The 25,561-nt window shown below is 42.1% G+C and overlaps 1 protein-coding gene across 8 annotated transcripts in view; it reads right to left on the reverse strand.

Annotated features, from left to right (window-relative positions):
* PHTF2 (putative homeodomain transcription factor 2) overlaps positions 1 to 25,561 on the reverse strand; it is a 120,467-nt gene that overhangs the window by 85,582 nt on the left and 9,324 nt on the right. For 3 of the 8 annotated variants that reach the window (XM_023638756.2, XM_070264235.1, XM_070264236.1), the window contains exon 2: positions 5,482 to 5,561. In XM_023638756.2, the coding sequence (XP_023494524.1) occupies positions 5,482 to 5,526 (45 nt within the window). In that variant the 5' untranslated portion in view covers positions 5,527 to 5,561. 8 annotated transcript variants of the gene reach the window in all.

Consider the following 25,561-nt stretch of genomic DNA (forward strand, 5'->3'; position numbering starts at 1 on the left):
GAAAACGTAGGCGGTACACTCTCTGACATCAGTATTAAAAGGATCTTTTCGGACACCATGTCTTCTCAGACAAGGGAAACAATAGAAAGAATAAACAAATGGGACTTCATCAGACTAAAGAGCTTCTTCAAGGCAAGGGAAAACAAGATTGAAACAAAAAAAACAACCCACTAACTGGGAATAAATATTTGCAAGTAATACATCCATCAAAGGCTTAATATCCATAACATATGAGGAACTCTCACAACTCAACAACAAAAAATCAAACAACCCGATCAAAAAATGGGCTGGAGACATGAACAGACATTTCTCCAAAGAAGACATACGGATGGCCAATAGGCACATGAAAAGATGTTCATCATCGTTGATCATCAGGGAAATGCAAATCAAAACTACACTAAGATATCACCTTACACCCGTTAGAATGACAAAAATATCTAAATCTAACAGTAACAAATGTTGGAGAGGTTGTGGAGAGAATGGAACCCTCATACACTGCTGGTGGGAATGCAAACTAGTGCAGCCACTATGGAAAACAGTATGCAGATTCCTCAAAAAATTAAAAATAGAACTACCATACGACCCAGCCATCCCACTACTGGGTATGTATCCAAAGAGCTTGAAGTCAGCAATTCCAAAAGTCCTATGCACCCCAATGTTCATTGCAGCATTATTTACAATAGCCAAGACATGGAAGCAACCTAAGTGCCCATCAATAGACGAATGGATAAAGAAGATGTGGTACATATATACAATGGAATACTACTCAGCTGCAAAACAGAACAAAATCATCCCATTTGCAACAACATGGACGGACCTTGAGGGAATTACGTTAAGTGAAATAAGCCAATTAGAGAAGGACAATCTCTGTATCACTCCACTCATATGAGGAATTTAAAAATGTGGACAAAGAGGACAGATTAGTGGCTACCAGGGGAAAGGTGGGGTGGGGGGTGGGCACAAAGGGTGAAGTGGTGCACCTACAACACAAATGACAAACATTAATGTACAACTGAAATCACACAAGATTGTAACCTATCATTAACTCAATAAAAAAAAAAAAGAATCTTGCCTGATACACAAAGGAAAATCTTAAACGTGACTAACAGCACAGGTTGTTGGAGTTGAAAGGAGAAACTTCATACTTAACCATCTGTGCAACCTTGGGCAAGTTACCACTCTGGAATGCCGTACATATGTACTTAGTAACACACGCACAACCTTGGGCAAGTTACCACTCTGGAATGCCGTACACATGTACTTAGTAACACACACACACACACACACACGCACAACCTTGGGCAAGCTACCACTCTGGAATGCCGTATATACGTACTTAGTAACACACACACACACACGCACAAATGAATTTTACTAAAAAGGTAGAGAATTTAAAGTTCCCAACTTAAGAGCTGACAGCAGTTATCCATCAAGTTCATGCTACTCAGGCTAGTGTCTCATTTAAATTACTAAATGAATCCCACTGTTGGCTCATATTTAGAAGCCATTAAACACACTCATTCAAGTTTTCTTGCTGGATATTGACTCCATAAAGACGAGGACCAAGGTCTTGATCTATATCCTCGTTTTATAAGCTAAGTCCACTATTTTAACTCTTTCCATACAGGGTTGCTAGTGCCTCTCTTCCCTTTAAAATTTGAGGGTTATCTCTGGGCCACCCTTCTCTTACAGATTCATCTCCTGAAAATACAACCTCCTTCTCTCATAACTTGACCTGCATATTTGTAACAGAATCGTATGGGTCATTATCATTTTTTGAAAGAATACTTAGTGTGTCACTTAACTTTGAACCCATATAACTTCAGGGCCCTATTTAGGATGCCTTCCAAAAGATATACGATCCCCTTTCCTCAGGAACAAGAAACTAGAAGTAGGAAAGCAGAGTACCGTACTATAAAAAAACATTCAACAGCTCAATATTAACCAGAAATTGTTCTGGTTTCTCCCTTTACCATTCTTGAGGAATTAATTGTTCTTCAGAATTAATGACTGAAAATTACTTTGTTTCAATAGGAACTTTCAAATTATTCATGACTACGGATGGCTAAAATAGTACAAAATAAAATTTAAAATTAGATATTAAAGGACTTTAAAAATCCCAAAATAAACCATGAAGAGAATAATTTATTAAAAGGTACGTGGTATTTAATTAGGCCTTCTACACATATTTTAATACTTTAAAACAATGTGTTTTATTTATTTTCTTCCGGAAATTTAACATCTGATATTAGAGGTCACGTTCATAATAGTCCACAAATCAAGTAATCGTCTTCGGGGCTAGCGAGTACTCAATACTCAAAACAAAAATATGAAAATATCAACATTTTTAGTAGGAAGGGTGAATCTAAAGTGAGTTACCGAAGGTGAATGTTTCTTGCTTTTTATTTATAGTGACACCTCCTAGTATAAGATGGATACTACTGAATAATGGTCACAAAACCAAAGAATGTTAAAATATTAAAGTTTTTAAGTCATCTAATTCAGGAAGACTTCACCCGGGGTTCAAATCAGATGTGAAGTTTTGTGTGTTTGCACATTATATGCACTTTTCTGGAACTAAGATCCTAGAAATTTGGAAATTTCACTACAGTTTCAAAGGGATGCATGATTAAAGAGACTGAGAACCATTATCTAGTTAATGTAGAGCAGTGACGAGACTCAAAGAAATGAAATTATTTGCCCGTGGCCAAATAATCAGCAAGTATCAGCTTCAGAACTCAAGCTTTCTTTTCGCTGAAACACAAACACCTCTAAAAAGACTTTTTCAATAAACATACTTAAGAAAAAACAAATATGTATGAGCCAAGAGCAGCGAAGGGAACCCTCAGGCTGACGATAAAAGAAAACGCCAAGATGGCAGCAGATGAGAGCGCGAGCTGAGAACAACCCACGCAGGATGGAGCAGAAGACAGAGTTCTAGGAGGGTCGTTCCCAAGAAAGAAAACAGCAACGGACAGAAAACCTGACGGTGCCTGACTACAGCAAAAGGAGTTGTACAGTTCTGTGAGAGGCTTCGGAGAATGAGAAAACCAAGCAAAAGGAAAAAGGCAAGCTGCACAGACAGAACAATTACCACAGTGCGTTACATGACGCAGCTCTAAAGAGCGCACACACAAACATAAACTCTGAACGCTGGTTTACCCAAAATTTGCAGTCACTGGGAGGATGGGGGAGGAGCCCAGGGGGAGCTCATTAAAAAGCTAACTTGTTCTCATAGAGTCAGAAATCAACAAGTAACATCTACAATAAAATAGTCAAAAAAAGGAAAGGTAGGTATGTTTAAAAACATAAAGTAAATGCCACAAAAATACCAAACAGTGTTATTCATCAGGGCACTGCTGCATTCTGAGCAGGCCAAGTCTTTGCTGAACGGACTGTCTTGGAGCATAGGTCAGCAAACTGAGGCTTCTGGACCAGATGGAGCCTATTGCCTATTTCAGTAAATCAAGTTTCACTGGAACACGCCATGCCCATTCATCTCTCCCTGACGCACTGTCTGCGGCCGCTCTTGCGTTCTCACAGCCGAGTGCAGCGGCTGCCAGAGACCTCACGGTCGCCAGTCTGAAATATTTACTAACCGTCCTTTACACAGAAAGTTTGCCAACCTAGTCTAGCGTATTGCATGACATTTAGTATCTCTGATTCCTACCCACAAATGTCAGTACTCCCCCAAAAGTAATTATGAAAACCAAACCTTCACACCCCACATTTGCAACCCACCCTCCCCAACTCCCTACCAGGCACGAGGAGGAGACGAACTCTGGCTTGAGAAGCACTGAACTATAAAGAATTTAAAATAATTGCCTCTGGGGAGCAGAACACAGAGGTAACGACAGGGCAAGGCAGTCCCAGGGGCTGCTATTTTTTTCTCAGTAAGCCTATTGAAACACTAATTAATATTTCAAAATATTCACATGGATTTCTTCAAGAAAATTAGATTTAAAAACGAAAAGAAAAAACAGAGGAAGTCAAATCTGGTTAACGGTTCTGGCGACTCTCTAACGTAAAATGTGTGACTGCATGTTCTGGGTATAATTTGTGGCATCCGGAGAATTTTGGGGTTGCACATATCCAAAGCCGCTCCGTGAACGGCCCTCAGATAAGAAGGGGGCCACTGTGCTAACTGAACGTGAGCACAACATTTCAAACCTTCCGACCCCGAGAAAGGAGTACAGTCCACAAATGGCCTTCAGAGAAGTTTGAAACGTTTAACCTAAAAAGCCAAATAAACAGAATGTTTAATAAACATTACTCTTATAAGTAGAAATTCAGAAAAAAGCTTTCAAAAGATCTGCGTAGGAAATATAAAAAAAAATTGTTTTAGTTTTTTTTAATTCAGTTTCCTTTTAAGTTGATCGGAAGCTTAAAAGTAAAGATGATACTGACATAGAACCACAAAAGACTGAACTAATAGTGATCAGTATCAATACTTCCAATTCAGTACCTTCTGTGAGAAGGGTGATATTGTGTATCCGTGGTATGTTCTCCCCAGAAAGGAAATAACACATCCAAAGACAGGCAGCATTCTTAGGTTTGTCTAATCTTTAAAGTGTTCTAATTACCACTTATTTCCAATTCAACTAAATTTAAAAATTGTCTAGTTTTCTCTTAAATAGGAAAAGCTTTAAATATATATTTTGTTAATAGGGACCTGAAGAATAAGGCATCAAAAATGTTTTAAAATGTGAAAACAAACATAATTCACTACATATACTAAAAATCTAAGATACTACATATAACAACATACATTTTAAAGAGAGTATAAACAACACTCTTTAGGAGTAAACAGTTTACTGTATTTTCAAAAAAGCATTTATTCTCTTCCATTTTATAAAGAAAACATTACATTGATAAAGCTTATTTTGAAATGTATAAGATGACACAGCTGGTTAAGTAGTCATGTCAACTAAAGCTAAAACATCAAAACAAACATTTTAATATTTCAGTTTAGAAAATATAGTCCCCAAAGAATTATTTTACTGAAAAGATTCAGCTGTTGAATTGTAACTTACTAGAATCAGATTAAAACTGTAGTTTCTCTTGATATAAAATAGTTATAAAATTATAAAAGGCTCTGCTAACCTAGCTTTCCTTTAAAAGGAATTAATGCAAGAAAATTTTTAATGCTTTTATAAAATGTTAATTATATTCATAATCCTGGAAATTTGGTTTATATTATAACTAAATATAATTAATCTAGCTACTTTGATAACGTGGAGTAAAAAGTGGAGAAAAAATAATTACAAGCATCAGCTTTCTGATTTATTTAGAGGCAAAATCAGCACAAGGAAAACCAAAATACTCTTCTCCTTCCACTCAAAAGATCCTGAAATCCACTTTGTCATTATTTCAGGTAAAATTTGACATAAACCCATAGCACAAAAAAGAAAAAGAAAGGAAAAGCATGCATTTTTAAAATAAAAACATCTAAAAGGTTAAAAGCTTTGACTGTCGACTTACCTTCTTTTGATACCAGACTATGGCATCTGTGACTCTGGACGCCATTTATTCCACTGAAATCACACATTTGTCATTTTAGGCTGTGCAAGAGAGAAAAACATAGAAACCACTTTACTTCCACGTTCCAACAGGAGACTGAACAACACGCACACATAACTCTCTGGTTACTTGCAGAGCAAGGGGTGTATGACTAGACTTAGATTACACTCTTCCTCATGACTATTTTAGCAACACGCTCCCTTAAGTAAACAAAAATCAGCTGCCATGAAAAAAAGGATTTTTCCACGTGAATCTAACACTTGAATTTTCTTACAAGATAGCTAAATTTTTTAAACAAGCCTTTTAAATAAATTTGAGAACTTCCCAGGTTATACTGGAAATGTTTCCTTTATAAATTCATGTATGACAGGAATCCATTCATTCACTTAGTTACAGATCAGTTTTGCTGTGGTTTCTATCTAGGGACCAGTGTCACTTACTGTCACTAAAGGACGGCTTGATAGACATGCCAAAATTTATAATCATACATATTTAATTTTCCCTGATGCTCAGTAGACATAAAGTTGAACCAAATAACTGAAGAAACCTAAAGAATTTATGATAAATACTAAGCCAGTATCACACTTAATTACACAAGAGTAAGTAACATTAAGGACCTCCCAGATACCCCAGTTTGCTAATATTTAGAAATTTACCACAGACCATTTCACAGGCATCTTTTTTGTGTTTGTCTAAAAGTTTAACTTAACGATTCCTTGGCTCTGGAGAGATTTAATTCCAGACGGATTCCAGTTAACTCTGGAATACTTTCCTACTCGTGAGCAGGCTGGCATGGAGGGCACCGCTGGGTATGGTGTTAAGAATGAACCTACACAGGTTCTAACACAGATACGTGCCCCAGAACTCATTACACACAGGCCAGGAGCATCCGGGCCACACCGGCTGTCAGGGAGCCCCTGTGAGGACAGGAGGCTGCTGAGCTGATCCTGGCACAGGCAGGTCTGCAACCGCACACGTGCTCCCACTACACAGCGTGCCCCAAACAAACACCACAGCTTATACATCATTCTTGGAAGCATATGAGGATTCAAATATAAGGAAAATTATTACTGGCAAGTTCAAATGTTCAGATGATCAACCTCTAAAATTTAAGGCAGAATTTACTTAATGCCTGCATTTTTGACAGTGTTACATACCAGATTATTTTATTACCTTTCCCAAGATGCTGATTCCATCTTTAAATGATCAAATTCAAGCAAACTATGTTCTGAAATTCCTGACAAATGCCCTGGCATATAGTTGAAAGACCTGGATTCAGGTAGCGTCTTCCACTCTCTCAGTGAAGAAGTCTCTTAATCTCCCTGACCGAGTTTCTATCACTGTATGATAGGAATAACTATACCTATCTATCCCTTATAGGGTTTTTGTGAGTGGCAAGTAATATAATATACATAAGACGCCCACCACACTCCGGTGCATACAGTAGATGTTCAATTATAATTAATTATTAAATTTTTATGTGAAAAAGTTCTGCAGTACAGGAACTGGGAAGTATTTATATTTCCTTGTCTAAACATGGCAAACAGTTTAGAGAAGAAATACACGTCATCAGTTTTGGTTGACATTTAAAATAAAAATAGCTACCTGATTATCATAAAATCGCACAGTCAATTCAGCCCCACACAGGTGGATTATCCAGAGACCTCGAAGTTCGCCTCCACTAAAGTTTCTCGTCACGGTGCCCACCTTCATCTCTCCCACAAGGGTTTTCGCGGACACGCTCCCTCACTGACTCACAATCTCCCATTTTGGTCTTTCCATCCTGGAGGCCTCTGGGGCTGATTCGTCAGCTTGAACCATGTTTCTTCCCAGAGGTTTTCTCCCCTGCATCTGCCAGGGGACCACTGCCGGCAACACTACGCCTTCACTCTGTCTGTCTGTCAAGACAACTGTGTGTGTTTCCCAAACTGGTGAGAACTCTCCTTCTCCCCACTCCTGCTCAGCCCTCGCCAAAGGTAAACTACAACAGACGGTACAGAAGGAGGAGAATATCATCTTTTCCTTTTACCCTCCTTTCACTTCACCCAATCTTTACTGACAAAAATTCCAGATTATCTATCAGATGAAGATCCTCTCTCTTACTCCTCCAGGAGTGTAACTAATATACATTTCACATACAAAATGTAAAAGAACCTTTTATTCACCCAATCTATTAAATGTATGAAATATTTAACATAATTGGGGAATATTTAAATGGTCACATATAAATAGTAAGAATTTAAAAAATAATCTTAAATGGAAGTGAGGAAAACGTTGCCTGCTTCAAATAAAATGATCTGAAAGATAACTTTTTATATACTTGGTTTATACCAAGCTACACTTAGAAATAAATTTCAAAAATCATCTCTAATAGTACACTAGGTACAAAATATTCTAAATATTTTAATTGTAGTTATTTAGATCTACAGAAATAAAAATTCAACCAATTAAAAAGATCTGTCTTCAGTAATGGCAGGTTCGCTCCGCAAATTCATTTAATAGTTTTTCCATTGTGTCAACCACCTTTCAGAGACACCGAGTGGCTCATACCTATTTTTAAAACAGGTTTTACAGCGTCCTGAGATAGATTTCTGAATCAGACACGTGACAAAGCGCCAAGACACCCAAATTTCACACGAGTATAAACAAGAATTAATAAATCAACAAACGATTTTGTGAATAATAAAGATTATTTCTAAAGCCTTTTCAACGTCTTTGATTCCGATAGTCCAGGAACATGGGTTTATAGTCTCTATTATCATGATGGCTCATGATATATAAGTGTTTTAATGCTAAATTATGACACTAAAGTTAATTTACCAAAAAAAAGTAGCATAGGAAGTTTATTGGGTACTTTAAAAAGAGAATCTTAATCTTTTTCGATCAACTGATCTGACAGAAGGAGGGGTACTAAGATATGGAAATAATCCAATTACAAAACCACAGAACCAACTGTCAGCATAACATTCAAATCTTGCTGTAGAGGTTCTCTGAGCTAATTCTCTCCTTGATGTGCTTTAATTATCACACCTTGTCAACGTATCTGAAATTATTCTTTACCATGTCATGGTCCACACAAAATGCATGTATGATGCCAAAGACCAGGCTGCAGGGAAAAGATGACCACGGAGAGAGAGTATGTTAAGGCAGCTTTTACAGAACCTCACTGTCGAGTGTAGTACTGCCCAGGAGTATTCTTTGTGCAGAGGCGGCCAGAGAAATCCCCAGGACTTTCACCGTTGCCTAAGTTAGAAAGCATCAGCCTATACAATACATAACGTCACAAGGTACTTCTCTCTTTATTCTGAAACAAATTCCTCTGTTCCAGGGACTCTCCCTATGCTCAGAAAACACTCTACGCCCACCCTGAGGCTCGCTCGTGCTGTTCCTCCCATTCCTCTTCTCCACCCCTCCATCCGTCCAGTCAGTTCAAACGCTACTTCCTCTAAGGTGAAGCTTCCGACAAGCGTCCATCTAGACTGAAACGCTGAAGCCTGAGGTCTCTTGCAGCACTGATCTGTACCCAGAGATGTGGCAGTCAACTGAAAATGCAAAGCTGTCCAGCCACACACGTCACTCGATCATATGTAAACTCTTAAGGAAAAAAAGAGGCATTTTCCTTCCTTTGTGTCTCCCTAAGTACCCAGGACATTATAACAAACAGTGGAGGAAAGAGAGCAGAGCAAAGCAGTGACTAAGCCCCAGGAGCACCGCGTTCTACACCCAAGTTGTGACACTAAGAGCTGTCTGCTTGAGAATACGCTGCTGAGTTCTCGGGCCTCCGTTCTCACCAGGGCCAGTCAGCCAACCGCTCCACAACCGAGCAAAGGTCAAAAGAGAGGATTCCAATAGTGTACAGAGGTCCTCTGCATTCCATTACTAACACACCAAAAACATTACCTTTAGTTAAATCGGTGTTACAAATAGGGAATTCAACATAGTAGAAACTGTTAGACAAAATGGGAATCATGCTATTTTTAAAAAGTAGTTTATGTAAATCCCCTCAGACCCCGATCTCGTCATCATCCTATTCAATAACCATGTATCACACTCTCCTGCCCTTGGAACTGTATTTACACCCCGACCCTGTAGAACTGTATTCAGACCCCGACCCTGTAGAACGGTATTCAGACCCCGACCCTGTAGAACTGTATTCAGACCCAGACCCTGTACAACTGTAATCGGACCCCGACCCTGTAGAACTGTATTCAGACCCCCTATCCTGTGGACTGTATTCAGACCCCCTATCCTGTGGACTGTATTCAGAGCCCTATCCTTGGACTGTATTCAGACCCCTATCCTGTGGACTGTATTCAGACCCCCTATCCTGTGGACTGTATTCAGAGCCCTATCCTTGGACTGTATTCAGACCCCTATCCTGTGGACTGTATTCAGACCCCCTATCCTGTGGACTGTATTCAGAGCCCTATCCTGTGGACTGTATTCAGACCCCTATCCTGTGGACTGTATTCAGACCCCTATCCTGTGGACTGTATTCAGACCCCCTATCCTGTGGACTGTATTCAGACCCCTATCCTGTGGACTGTATTCAGACCCCTATCCTGTGGACTGTATTCAGAGCCCTATCCTGTGGACTGTATTCAGACCCCTATCCTGTGGACTGTATTCAGACCCCCTATCCTGTGGACTGTATTCAGACCCCTATCCTGTGGACTGTATTCAGACCCCTATCCTGTGGACTGTATTCAGACCCCCTATCCTGTGGACTGTATTCAGACCCCCTATCCTGTGGACTGTATTCAGACCCCTATCCTGTGGACTGTATTCAGACCCCTATCCTGTGGACTGTATTCAGACCCCTATCCTGTGGACTGTATTCAGATCCCCTATCCTGTGGACTGTATTCAGAGCCCTATCCTTGGACTGTATTCAGACCCCTATCCTGTGGACTGTATTCAGAGCCCTATCCTGTGGACTGTATTCAGACCCCCTATCCTGTGGACTGTATTCAGACCCCCTATCCTGTGGACTGTATTCAGACCCCTATCCTGTGGACTGTATTCAGACCCCTATCCTGTGGACTGTATTCAGACCCCCTATCCTGTGGACTGTATTCAGACCCCTATCCTGTGGACTGTATTCAGACCCCTATCCTGTGGACTGTATTCAGACCCCTATCCTGTGGACTGTATTCAGACCCCTATCCTGTGGACTGTATTCAGATCCCCTATCCTGTGGACTGTATTCAGAGCCCTATCCTGTGGACTGTATTCAGAGCCCTATCCTTGGACTGTATTCAGACCCCTATCCTGTGGACTGTATTCAGATCCCCTATCCTGTGGACTGTATTCAGAGCCCTATCCTTGGACTGTATTCAGAGCCCTATCCTGTGGACTGTATTCAGAGCCCTATCCTGTGGACTGTATTCAGACCCCCTATCCTGTGGACTGTATTCAGACCCCCTATCCTGTGGACTGTATTCAGACCCCTATCCTGTGGACTGTATTCAGAGCCCTATCCTGTGGACTGTATTCAGAGCCCTATCCTGTGGACTGTATTCAGAGCCCTATCCTGTGGACTGTATTCAGAGCCCTATCCTGTGGACTGTATTCAGAGCCCTATCCTTGGACTGTATTCAGACCCCTATCCTGTGGACTGTATTCAGACCCCTATCCTGTGGACTGTATTCAGAGCCCTATCCTTGGACTGTATTCAGACCCCTATCCTGTGGACTGTATTCAGACCCCTATCCTGTGGACTGTATTCAGAGCCCTATCCTGTGGACTGTATTCAGACCCCCTATCCTGTGGACTGTATTCAGAGCCCTATCCTGTGGACTGTATTCAGAGCCCTATCCTGTGGACTGTATTCAGAGCCCTATCCTGTGGACTGTATTCAGAGCCCTATCCTTGGACTGTATTCAGACCCCTATCCTGTGGACTGTATTCAGACCCCTATCCTGTGGACTGTATTCAGAGCCCTATCCTGTGGACTGTATTCAGACCCCTATCCTGTGGACTGTATTCAGCCCCCTATCCTGTAGAACTGAATTTAGAGCCTCTAAATCCTCACGCTACCCTACTCAACGAACAGTACTGCTCAGCATCAACTCATATTTCCTACGTTTCACCCACATTACATCTCCTACACTTCTGTACCTCTGTGTCAAAATTAGCACTTCTCTCTCCAAAACAAGGGGGATTTCAAGGCCTCCTACGTTCCACTTTCTCTACTAGTTTCTCCCAAACTCCTGCACTAATTCTGTCGTGTGTCCCATTACACTTAATATACTGCGTTGTACGGACTTTCGTGTACTTGTCTGTCAGTGCCCCCTTCCTATCTGTACGTTCTTTGAGAGCGGTCCCATGTCTTTACTATCTCTGAATTCCCCTTAGCTTCTTGTATAATTAAACACGATGTTGACAGATCAAATTTAAAAGTTGCCTACCAAAGCACCATCACAAATGAATGAATTAAAGGACCAGTGTTGAGAATGCTTCCGTCCAACCCTGCACGACCCCAACACGCGCAGAAACACAGAAACACACTCATTCCTAACAAGAAAAGGTCAAAAACATTGTGAAGTAGAATAAACATGGCTGGTTTATTTACTGACATGTCACTCAACCAACAGATAAACTATTTGCCGACCTAAAAAGTACAATGAAAAAGAGTTAAGCCACACCTGCCAAGTGTGGTCTAACCCCATTCCTAAATACTAAAGTTAAAAACAACTCAGCTGCCTCCTCCACAGCTTTTCCAGACTTCAGACACTGGGGACAAAGCTGTTCTGCCCTTAGAAACGTAACAAATGTTAAGGTTCAAAACGAATTCTTCATACTGACGTTGAAGTTAGGAAAAAAGTATGACTCTGCAGAGGCAACTGGTATGGGCAGAAGAAACCCTTCGAATCGTGATCTATAAATGGCGACAATTTCTTGGAAAGTTTTTAATTCTTCCTCTGGAATGAGGGTGTTATTTCATGGAAATGTCGTGAAGAATAAATAGCACACGCTATATGTTCAAAGTTGTTTTCAATCTTAGGATAGAAAAATGAAACGCAAAATGAGGTCCAATAAACAGAGGTACCCACTTTGTATTACACCAGTTCAAAAAAGGAATATTTATAATTTTTATTTTCCTTCATGAAACCAAGGCAGAGACTGCGTATTTTAGGCTCAAGGATAACACCTAACCTAAGAGAAGAAAAATTATAGGCAAGCAACTTCTCTCTAAACCTGTATCTATAAAAACATTTTGGGCCATCATGAAATCTAAAAGCATCCCTGGAGTTATAATCCTAACACTACCCACGGAGCCCTCTGCAGCACCTCCCATGGGTACAACCAGCACACCCCGTACGTCCTTTAAAGCAGCTTTTCAAATTTCAGGGTTTCTAAACTTCAGCACATATCTACAAAATCGTGACCAGTCCTTGAGCATTCTTTTGGGCTTTTTAAAAAAATATTTAAAAGGTCCTTTAAATACCTAATTGACAGTGTATTGGGCAAATGCTTCCTGTTTTATTTGTTGTGCTGCCTGGGAAAACCAACAATGAAACACGATTCATTTAAATGGCTTAACTTCATCATTTACTCTCAAGTATTTTTTACCATCAACCAATCCGGTTCCACTCAAATATGGATATGCTATTACCGGCCTCTGGTAGAAACATTCACTAAGTAAGCGTTCCAGGTACTCCCCACCAAAATAATAACGCACCAAGTGATATTTCAATGGATTAAAGGTTTAACAGATGTTCAAAATGATTTTACTTACAGATTAAAAACTGCTAACTAAGCCTCATCCAAATACTATGAGTAAAATTTGAAAAACATTACTTCAGAGATGTTTCAGCCAGTATCTGATTATTTAAGAAAATATTTATTTATAGAACACTTACTAATATTGCAGTATTCCAGGCAGTGAGGATACAACAGGGAACAAGAAACAAGGTCCCAGGGCTGCCCCGTGGCCGAGTGGTCAAGTTCGCACACTCCTCTTCGGCAGCCTGGGGCTCACCGGTTTGGATCCCAGGCATGGATCTAGGCACTGTTCATCAGGCCATGCTGTGGCGGCATCCCACACAGAAGAACTAGAATGACTTACAACTAAGATGTACGACTATGTACTGGGGCTTTGGGGAGAAAAAAAAAGAGGAAGACTGGCAACAGATGTTAGCTCAGGGTCAATCTTCAACTGAAGAAAAAAACCCAAAAAACAAGATGCCTGCTTTGATGAAACTTACACTGCAAACAGAAAAGATAGAAAATGCACAACAAACAAGGTAAGTTTGTGTCGAGGAAGTGCCATGAAAGAAATAAACAGGGAGACGTCACTGGGACGGGGTGGGGTGCTTTGGGACAGAATGGCCAAAGAGGACCCCTCCAAGATGACATGTGATTCGAGAGCTGAAGGATGAGAAGGGCCAGCTACAACAAGAAGTGAGGGGGGCTGAGCAGAGGGAGCAGTAGACGCAAAGACCTGGAGGCGGGAAGGAGCTTAGCATCTTTAAGAAACAGAAAGGAAGCTAGCGTGACGGACACAGGTGACAGTGATTAACATAAAGTATGAAAGGGAGGCAGGGCCATAGGGCCCATAGGAAATAACTTTACTAAAAAGGCAGGAAGTCACTGAAGTGATTCCAGCAGAGCAGTGATGCAAAGGCCACTCTGAGAGCTGTGTAGAGAATGGACAGACGCAGGAGCTCAGAGTGGAAGCAGTGAGGTGAATTAAGAAAGACTTGGGCCAGCCCTGGTGACCTAGTGGTTAAGTTCAGCGCACTCCACTGCAGCAGCCCCAGGATTCACAGGTTCGGATCCTGGGTGCAGACCTAGCACCACTCATCAAGCCATGCTATGGCAGCATCCCACATAAAATAGAGGAAGATGAGCACAGGTGTTAGCTCAGGGCCAATCTTCCTCACAAAAAAAGAAAGGAAGTCTTAGTCTTATGCAGAAAATGACAGCACATCAGGTTCAGGTGTAAGCAGCAGAGATGGCAATAAGTGGGCAGTTTTGAGTTGTATTTACAGGTAAAACCAACAAGATCTGAGAATGGGCTAGCATGGGGCAGGTGAGGGGAGGGATTAAGGAAGGGAATCCAGGTTTTTGGCTTGAACCATTTTCTGAGATGGACCCACATTAAAAAAAAAGATTTATGAGAGTAAATACAAAAATAGACCTGTTAAGGTGAGAATATGTACTAGACAGAGAAATAAAGAAGTCAAACAGGTCGTTAGACACATGAGACTGAAGCTCAAGATGCAGATGCGGGATGCAGACACGAGTCTGGGAGCCAGACACACAGTCCATATTTAAAATCAGAGGGGGGTTATGCAGGTCTATGCATTTGTCAAAACTGACCCAATGCATGCGTAATTAAGATGTGAGCCTCTCATAGATCACCTCAATAAAATCAAGTGACTGAGCTATATCACCTAAGAGGAGTACAACTAGACAAGACAAGGGCCCAACCCTCTGCTACTATTCAAAGGAAGTGGAATTAGAGAGGCCAGAAGAGAAAACGAGGAGAAAGACAGCAGGTGAGTGTGATGTCACAGAATCCAAGAGAGGAGGGTCTCACGAAAGACTGAGTGGGCTGCTAAGAGATCACTGGATTTAACCAAACACAGGTTAGAAATGACCTTGGGAGGAGCCATTTCAAAGGAGTGGAGGAGACGGAAGTCAGAGCAGAACGAGAAGAAGAAATGGTTGATAAAGAAGAGAATACGAGGGGCTGGCCGCATGGCCTAGTGGTTAAGTTCAGCACATTCTGCTTCGGTGGCCCGGCATTTGGTCCCCGCGTGCAGACCCACACCACTTGCTGGCAGCCACGCTGTGGCAGGCATCCCACGTATAAAACAGAGGAAAAATGGCAACAGATGTTAGCTTAGGGCAAACCTCCCTCAGCAAAAAAAAAAAAAAAAAAAAAAAAGTAGAGGAGGAGATGTTACTAGAGATTGCTAATTGATTCTCATTATTCCACCGTCCTTTTCCTTTTGCAAAAATTTTGCTGGGCATGCTGTTGCCCAAAACAAAGGTGTTTCCTAACCCTTCTTGCAGCTGGTGTAGCTGGACCATGTTCTGGTCCAGACACAAACACAAGTGTTGTGGGGAACTTACAGTTGGGCCCTTTTGAAGAATCGGACAGTTGGAGAAAGCCCTTTTGTGCTTCCCCCTTCCCATCTCCTGCCCCCTGGTGTGCTGTTACAATGGCTGGAGCTCCAGCAGCCACCATGGATGCTGGTCCTGAGAACAGAAGCCAGGCGTACTCGTAGACAGGGAGGAACCTGGGTTGACTGGTGAAGCCACCATACCAGCTCTGGACCGCCTGCCTCCACACTTCTTGTACCCAAGACTATAAATCCTTACAGTTTTAGCCACTGTTAGCAGCAGCCAAACCAAATCTAACTGATACTGCTGGGGATAAAACTTTCGGTTCACACTTTTTTCCCACCAAAACTTTGTAAGCAGTGTTCTACTGTCTTTTGGAACTGACTGGAACTGAGAAGTTCACAGCCAGCGAGACTTTTCCCCCTTATGTAAGTCATGTTCTCTTTTTGGCCGGGATGCCAAGATAATTCTCTCCTTTCTGAAGTTAGGACTACTAGGGTACAGTCAATTTTAATCATTTCATAAATTTTTCCCTGGTGTTTAGTGCCTTCAACCTGCAAATGTACTTTTTATTCAGAACTTCTCGTCTGCATTATATCTCTCAATGCTTTTTCTGCTCCATTTGTTGGAGCCTCTGTTCCAAGGATGCAAGTTATCCTCACGTAGTGTGGTCGCTTCACGGTCTTTTCTTTCCTGTATTCTTCTCCTGTGGCATAGCTGTAGAGTTGCCATGCCTTTTGTTTTTAAATCTTGATCTTGGTTAGCACGGGGGTGCTGTGCTGAGCTCCCACCTACTGTGCTACCCAGTGGGTTCTCCTCGACAGGAGCAACACCCTTCTCACCTCAGGTGGGACCATTTTTATTTCCTTGCACACATGTGCAAGCAACACGCACAAACTTCAGTTTGAGAACTGGATACTGCTTTTCATCTATTTCTCTATAACCTGAAGATCTGGGAAATGGGGAAGGTGAGAGCTAAGTTTGGACTGAGAAGAGCCACTCCGGAAATGTCACTAAGAGTCCTGCCCCAGGATCCATGCCCCGGTCAGAGGGCTATCCTGCCTTCTGGGCTTTGGCTCCTGCCCTTAATCAGAGTATGGTTCAAAGGGCAATGCTCCCTGCCTCTGGGAGGCTCAGCACTAGGATGGAGGGGCTTCTCAAGGATTCCTCCTTGACTGCTTGCTACTCAGCACTCAGATCTCCCCCGGAGAGTGTTGGCGAGAATGCTTACGGTCTTGGAGGCCTCGCCCGCCCCTAGTCTGGCTTCTGGGAGACGGGGCTGGAACTACAAGCCTTGTCCTACGTGCCCGCTATCCTCTCATTCTTCCCTTGGCCTCCACTTTTTGAAGTATCCAGCACAAGGATGCACACACCTCTTCTTTGGCCCTCTCCTTCCCTCACTCACTTTTCCCTTCTTTCATTTGGTTTTAGTCAAGAAAAATTCTGTGATCTTCATTTTCACTCATAAATCCCTAGATTTACTTTTTTTTAACATTTATTTTTTATGTACTAAACACAATCTTTTAAGTTACTGACTCAACTGAAAAGTAAAATCTAAATATTCTAAGACAGCAGTCTAAACTAACGACAGCTGCACTTCTCCTTCTGTTATTTCTAACAGAAGGAAGTAAAGAGAAGACACCCAGTTTCAGTTCTTTTTATAAGTTCCAAATACTAAGCAGAAAATACAGGGCCACAGATGAAGCTCTTCCGTGGACCCGTTACAACTACCTCCAACAAGACAAAAACTAAAACGCATTTTCCTCCCTCAAATCTACTCCTCTTTTACTCTCTACTCAATGTGCTACTCGAGCTAGGAGTCCTAGCATCGCTGTCTCTTTCCCATTTCCATTCCCACTAACGCCAATTCTATGCCCGGCACCCAGAAGCCACTCAATAAAGAGGAAGGGATGAAGTAACAGTCTATTTGTCACACTCCAAACATCTCTCACATAACCCTCCCCCCGCCCCACGCTCACAGACCTGGCACAAGCCCACGTCATCCACCACCAGACCTACTCCAACAGTCTCTCATCATTTCTTCACTTTCACCATTCTGACCTCATCAAGTTTCTTTCCCACTTAAAAATCTCTAATAAATCCCCACTGCCTAAGAAAAGAGTTCACTTAGCACAGCATACGGAAGACCCTCCGTTTACAACCTGATCACAGATTTACCGCCTCCACAACCAGCAGCGTCCACAATCTCCACCTTCTTCCACACACCAGCTCTTACCTGCGCCTCCCCAACCTGCCACCCATACACGTATCCCACAGTCTAACCATGTGGCTTCCCAAATTTCCCACACACCTTCCTCCTGGCCTTCTAGACACGGTAATATTTCCTCTGTCTAAGATAACCGTCTCCTTGTTCTGACCTATTTGACAAGTTACTCTGTCTTCTTCTAGACCCAGACTATCAAAGGAAATTGAACTGTGAGAACGCATAAGCAATGGTGTTCAAATGACTTAATTACTTACAGGGCAGTTTAAGATTTAAATATTTCAAACTACCAGAAAAAAACGGTAGACTAAACACAGGCCTTACCATACGTAACTGAAACTCCAGCAAAGGCACACACGAGGACGGGAGAACAGAGAGAAAGCCAACAAAATGAAGCTGGAGAGAAGACAGGCGACTAGAAACTGGCCTAGCAGATCTGAGAAAGCAGAGGATAACAGCGGAGAGAGGAGAATATCGACCTAACTTACAGTAGAAAAGTCAACAGAAGGTTCAAGGACTGTGACTCAGGCAGCCTTGGAAGTTGGAGTCGAGGTGGGACTAGACTAAACTTTCAGTCCCGTCCCCGCCCCCCAACTTCCTGAAGGAAAGAGGGGCTGGAGACTGAGTTCAGGCTCCCACGGCCATGATTTAAGCAATCGTGCCCATGTAAGGAAGCCTCCCTCAAAAGCCACGAGGATGGAGTTGGCAGGCTTCCGGGCTGGTGCACGAGTGGGGCTGTGGGGAGAGCAGCTCAGACAGCTTGGAGCTCCAGGCCCCGTCCCACACACCTGGTCCCCTGCATCGCTTCCATCTGGCTCTTCCTGAGTTACATCCTTTATAACAAACAGGTGGTCTAGTAAAGGAGCTGTTTCTCTGCTTCTGTGAGCCGTGCCAGCACACTAATCAAGCCCAAGGAGGGGGACGTGGGGACCTCCCACCTACAGGTCAGTCAGCAGCACAGGTGCCGATCCGGGACTCGTGAAGAGCACGTGAGCGGGTGGTGGGCAGTCTTGTGGGACCCAGCCTTTAACCTGCGGGACGCGATGCTATGTCCAGGAAGACAGCGTCAGAACTGAGTTACATCGTAGGACACCCAGCTGGTGTTGGCGAATTGCTCGGCAGTGTGGAAAAAACACCTATTGGAATTAGTACCAGAACTGTACTCTTAAAATATGTATCGGTCGAACTTTGATAAAAATTACAACTTGGGGGCTGGCCCCATGGCCAAGTTCACACGCTTCACTTTGGCAGCCCAGGGTTTCGTCAGTTCGGATCCCAGGCGTGGACACGGCACCGCTCGTCAGGCCACGCTGAGGCGGCGTCCCACAAAGCACAACCAGAAGGACCCACAACTAGAATACACAACTATGTACTGGGGGGCTTTGGGGAGAAGAAGGAGGAAAAAAAAAAAAGAAGATTGGCAACAGATGTTAGCTCAGGCGGCAATCTTTTAAAAAAAAATACAACTTGAACCAAGTTTTAAATTTCAATTTCCAGTTATACCATCAGTACACTGGAATCCTAATATTCATAAGTATGATTCAGTTATGTAAATCTACTCAAAAACATTCATTTAACATTGGGCAGCCGCCTCTTACCTAATGCTTTAGAGTCGATACTCATTATTTGCAGGTTCTGTTATTTGCAAGTTTGCCTGCTGGCTAAAATTTATTTAAGCTCAAAATCAATACTCACAGTACTTTCTTGGTCATTTGCAGACATGCAGAGAGTAGCAAGAAATGTGAGTTGCCTGATGTGCACGTTTCCAGCTGAGGTTGAACGAAGTGATGCTCTGTGTTCTTAAGACAGCTCCCACACTGTAAACAAGTGCCCTGTGTGTGGTCTATTTAGTGCCACTTTTTGCCTTTTTTGCTTTTTGTTGTTGATTTCTTTGTTTAAAATGGCCCACAAAAGTAGTGCTGAAGTGCTGTCTGATGTCCCTAACTATAAGACAAGGCTGCAATGTGCCTTATGGAGAAAATGTGTGTTCGATAACTTTTGTTCACATATGAGCTATAAGCCTGTTGGCCATAAGTTCAATGTTAATAAATCAACAATAAATAAAAAATGAAGTGCCTTTAAACAGAAAAACGTATAAAACATACGTATTGATCGGTTTATGAAAACGTGACGAGTGGCTCCCAGGAGGTGAGCCCGGGAGCTCGGCTTCAGCGTTCACTAATTCAGCATTTGCCGCCCCCTTATCAGACACCACGTCCAGGACTAACGGGAATCAGCTGTAACTGGGCCTGCAGCCTGGGCTGGGAGTGAGTTCTAAGAAGGTAGACGGAGGGTTAACGGTAAAGCAGAAATGAAAACCACATTGTGGGCCCCGGATCGTCTTCTCCTAGGGTCACGCGGCCAACTTAAATTAGGACATACGGCTTTAAATGCACTAGAATAATTCCTAGGGGACAAGCGCACAAGTGGAAACTAAGTCATGTTTTAAATGATGGACTTAGGACTGGTCACCAAATCTCCCCAGGTTATGTAACACCACTATCAGTATGTCCAGATCATGAATTCAGGGTCAATAAAAACGAATTCTGGGGGCTTGGCTCCATATTACTACTGACTGCCAACCCAACTGGCCCAAACTGCGGAGAAATTCAGGAACGCAACACAATTTAACAGGCACGACGCTTACACCAGTCTGCTAATCTGAGGGAATTTTCCACAAATAGGAAGCCAATACTGCGATTTCTAGCCCATTCAAATCCAGAGCACAGAGACACGTACTTTACAAACATGCTACACCTGCCACTTAAGACAGGCACGAGCTCAGCGACGCGCGGCTCACTCCTTCCACTGCCGCCCAACCTCTCCAACAACGTGGGACACAGAGCAGGCGCTCAACAAAAGCAAGCACTGCATTTCTCCTCTCCCCTCCACAGCAGAACTGTGCTCCCTCCCCCAGCTCCTCCACCTCCTCTCTTCAATGCAGTCACCTTTACCGCCCACCCTCCCCCGGAAGCTCTCTTTAAGGACCCCAATGATTCCAGCTGCAGAACCCAATGGTCAGGTCTCGGCTGCTCAACTTACTCACCCTTCCAGCAGTACACGACACAGCTGACTGTGTTCCCTCTTCCTCCAACTCTGCTCCCTCAGCTTCCAGGAAACCACTCTCTCAGGTTTGCTCCTAACTTGCTGGCTACTCCTCCTCAGTGTGGTTGCTGGTTCTCCTCTTCCCCCTGAGTTCAGTCCTTGGACCTCTTCTCTAACTTCGCTCCGCCCCTCAGTGATCCCTTCACACATCTCGGTTTAAACGTCATGACATGTAGACGACTACTCTACACGTAGACTGCGTCTGCGGCCTAACCCACACCCTAAACTACCTCAGAAAACGTCCAAGAAGCTTCCCTACTGGAGGGCTTCCCGGAGCCCTTAATATGTTTCTGTGCCTCATAAATATCCAAGAGGAGACTATCAACACATTATTTCTTACACTTATTTAGAAGAGAACCCAATCCTCATGAGGCATCTTGTGAGACAATCAACCGAGCCACTAAACAAAGCACTCAGACATCTTCCAAGTAGTTCCAACTTCCCACGGCACAAATTAATCACATAAAAATAGTCAAACTCTCCCTCTGAGTGAAGAGAAGTAATAACTGAGTTTGAGGTTTTCAAGGTAGCTCATCCCATTAGCAGGGAGCTGGCCTCCAAATTCTCCTCCTGCAGAGACAACTTTATGTCTCCTAAGTTCCACTCACCTGTATTTGTCACCTACTCCAAAGGAGCGCAGAATAAATTCACCGTATCCTCTGCCTTCAAATTAAATAGTAAGTATATGCTGTTGTTAATCCTTCTTTTTCCAGACTAAACGTCCCTAGCTCCTTCAACTGTTCTTCACGTAACATGATTTGCGGGCCTCTCATCATCCAGGTTAAGATAAGATCTAAATAATTCACAGAATCTAGTTGGTCAGGAAAATAATCTATTTGTCTGAAATGCAAAACACAATGGACTTATAACCTTTACTAAGAGGAACATGATCACTTGGTCACGTAGCCTAAGAATATATTCACTCTTTTATCTTTGGCAGCTGTGACGATAGTTAACTCCATAGTTTTTCTGAAAATAAAGGTGTATCTCACACACATACACACACCCCCATACGTACACAATACACTTAGCTACGTCCACTGCGACGGCCTAGAAGCAATAATTCCCCAGTAGCAATAAGCACATCTAGCAACCCAACCTCTAAAGATCATTCTATAGTAAAAGAAACAAAAGCTTCTTGCAGAAATGGCTGGTCCCAGGGCTGGCACAGACGCAGCACAAGGTGATCCCGGAACATCTTTTCGGGTCAGAAATCAAGAAAGTGCTTAAAGAATGATATGGACATTGACAAAAGGATAAAATAAGATCAAAGGGTCTATACTGATATGAATGCATGAATGAATGAATAAGAGAAAGATGGTTTTCTTTATGGCAGGAAGCCAGCTAATAAACATAGAAGAAAATAGAGAATTGGAAAAAAAAAAAAATCACCATTTGGCAACTATCTTTTTGCCCCTGTTCTACTGGGATATAACTGACATACAACATCAGTAAGTTCCAATTGTACAAAATAATGCTTTGATATATGTATATATTGCAAAATACCACAATAAGTTAACATCCATCACTTCATACGGTTAGAGCTTTTCTTGTGATGGGAACTTTTAAGCAACCACCTTGATAACTGATCTGTGCAAGAATCATCAATAGATATTAAAGTTAATGGGTAAGTCTGAGAGTGATCAGATATTCACATAATCAAAGTCTCTGTCCACAACGTACTTAGTAGTTATGAAGAGGAAGACGGTGACTTTACCGTGGAGAAAGCTGCCAGATGCCACCTTAACTAAATGATCAAAGTCACCACCACCAGCAACAGGAGACATCGCAGCATTTGCTTCTTGAGAAAACGCACTGGAAAGAACACAACATTATGTCTGTGGTATACAACTTGAATCTAATTTTGAGGGGAAAAAATCAACCAAACTAACACTGAAGAAACATTCCACAGAATAACTGGCCTCAACACTTAAAAAAAAGTCAGCGTCATGAACTAGACACAGGCTCAAGAACTGTTCCAGCTTAAAGGAAACTGGAGACACGGCCACTAGTCTCAGTACGCGACCCGGGGTTTCCTATCGCTATGATGGACAGCAGTGCGACAAGTGGTAAAATGTGAATAATATCTGCAGACTAGATAACAGCATTGTATCAGTGTACATCTCCTGATTTTGATCATTGTGCCTATGGAGGAGAATGACTGTTTTTAGGAAACAAAACTGAGGTATGAAGAGGTAAAAGAGTATCATGACTCAAACGAGTCAGGAAAAAAGTAATGTATATCAATTCGTTTGTAGACAAAAATAAGCATAAAGCAAATGCAGTAAAACGTTAACATCTGGTTAATCTTGGTGAAGTTATATTGAAATTCTTTATACTGTTCTTGCAACTTTGCTTTGAAGACTGAAATTACGTCAAAAGAAAGAAGAAAATAACTGTAATAAGCTTTAGATCGGTTTTAAAATACCTCCTTTCTCATGTTAATTTCCTAGACACAAATTACCAACCTAATATACATAAAGTCTTCCTCTTATAATTGAGTTTATTTTCTCCTTTAGTGTGGCTGCCGTGGAAGAGAAGCCCAGGGCAAGCACAAGAAAACTAGCCGTAGGTTCTGATTTTACCAATTCACAGAATCCACCTCCATCAAAAGGAAAAGGCCGTTCCAGTCGCCTATGATCAATGGGAAGACAGGTTTTTAGGCTACTCTTCCAACATCTTAAGCCCATTCCTTAAAACCTATTACTTCCAAGGTTAAGTTAAACTGACCACTCAAAATATAAAAGGCATTTTTGGATCATAGCAGTATTTTTAGTCACGGTTGCAAATATTTTCCAACGATGATAAAAACTAAACTATTACACTAAAACTAAATTATTAGAGAAACAAACACTTCCCATGAATTTCCTTTAGTAAAAATCTAGTCATGTTTTCCATACTCACACATTTTTTGTCAATGAGAATTTGGTTTCTAAAAAAAGGAAATGCAATTAGTTTTTGCCTTTTAACTCATCATATATTCCTTACATTTGTTTCAGGTGAAACAGGAATGTGAGGAAGATGAACACAGACACATTCATCCAGTGAAAACACATGGTACACTTTGTTTCTGGCTATGCAAAACTAACACGTTCTAAAATCATGGGATTTGATTAAAACAATACTAAAAATGGTACTTTATGTATTTCCACTTATATTATTTCTTTAAAACCTAAAATACAGGGGGCTCAACTTCCAGCCATGGTGGAATATCATGGACCAGATTAATCCTCCCACCTTAAAAACTAAAAAAAATGGACAAAATACGTGAAACATTTTCAGACACTGGGCAGCAGGCAGCACAGGACAGCCACCCCTGAAAGAGGGAGCAAGTGAGCCCATGGTGTCCGGAGCGCACCGCCTGCAGAGCGTCCCGGACTCAGCGTGAGGAGAGCAACCAGGCCCGACAGTCTCCCCCCGAGCTGAGGAGGCAGACTTGAGTTCAGGGACACCACTGCGCCTGGAGTTCCCAGGGCAAAGCACCAGAGAGGACAGAGAGGCACAGAGCGCTCTGGAGCGCGGCAGAACATCCCCGTGTGCAGGGAAACCACCTGAAGCCAGGGACAGAACCGCCAGAAAGCGGCAGGCAGCACAATTACCCAAGCTCACAGCCAGAGTGGAGAAACCCTGGAATAATGGCAACAGCCAGAATATTCAGAAGGGTACTGCCCCACTAGTGGGTTCAATCAGCCTTGAACTAAGGGATGCTTGGCTCTCACCTAACAAAGCTTAAAACGCAGGCCTTGAAAGACTAAACTGTTTCCAACTAACTTAACCGTGTTCCAGAACAAAGCCCAAAATATTTAAAAGAATGCAAAGAAAAGCCAGCTCCCAACAACAAAATTCACAATGCCTGGCACCATGCATTCAAACTCATGCAAAGAAACACGACCCACAGTGAGGAGAAAAATGAGCTACTAGAAATGGACCCAGAGATGACAAAGCTGTTAGGATTAGTGAGCAAGAATATTAAAATAGCTATTATACACAAAACACTGCTGAACGAAATTAATGGAGACAAATACAAATGGAAAGAAATCCTGTGTTCATGGCCTAGAAAATTCAATATTACTAAGATGTCCACACTACTCAAAGCTACCTACAGATTCACCGTGCTCTCTATCAAAATGCCAATGGTACTTTTTGTAGAAATAGGAAAATCCAACTGGGAATTCATATGGAATCTTGAGGGACCCCAAATAGCCAAAATAATTTTGAAAAAGAAGAACAAAGTTGAAAGACTCACATTTTCTGATTTTAAAATATATTATAATAAATACTATCCCATAAAGCTATAGTCATCAAAACAGTGTAGTACTGGCATAAAGACAAATAGACCAATGGAGTAGAAGAGTCCAGAAATAAACTCTCACATATATGGTCAAATAATCTTTGACAAGAATGCCGAACTCTCTCAATGGGGAAAAGACAGCCTCTTCAACAAATGGTGGTGGGAAAGCTGGACGGCCACATGCATGAAAGTAGACCATTATCTTTCACCACACACGAAAGTTAACTCAACACGGGTTAAAGATTTGAAGGTAAGATGTGAAACCATAAAACTCCTAGAAGAAAATATAGGCAGTACACACTTCAACATCAGTTTTAAACGGATCTTTTCAAATATCATGTCTAC

This window comes from Equus caballus, chromosome 4, assembly GCF_041296265.1.
Source record: "Equus caballus isolate H_3958 breed thoroughbred chromosome 4, TB-T2T, whole genome shotgun sequence".
Classification (NCBI taxonomy): domain Eukaryota; kingdom Metazoa; phylum Chordata; class Mammalia; order Perissodactyla; family Equidae; genus Equus; species Equus caballus.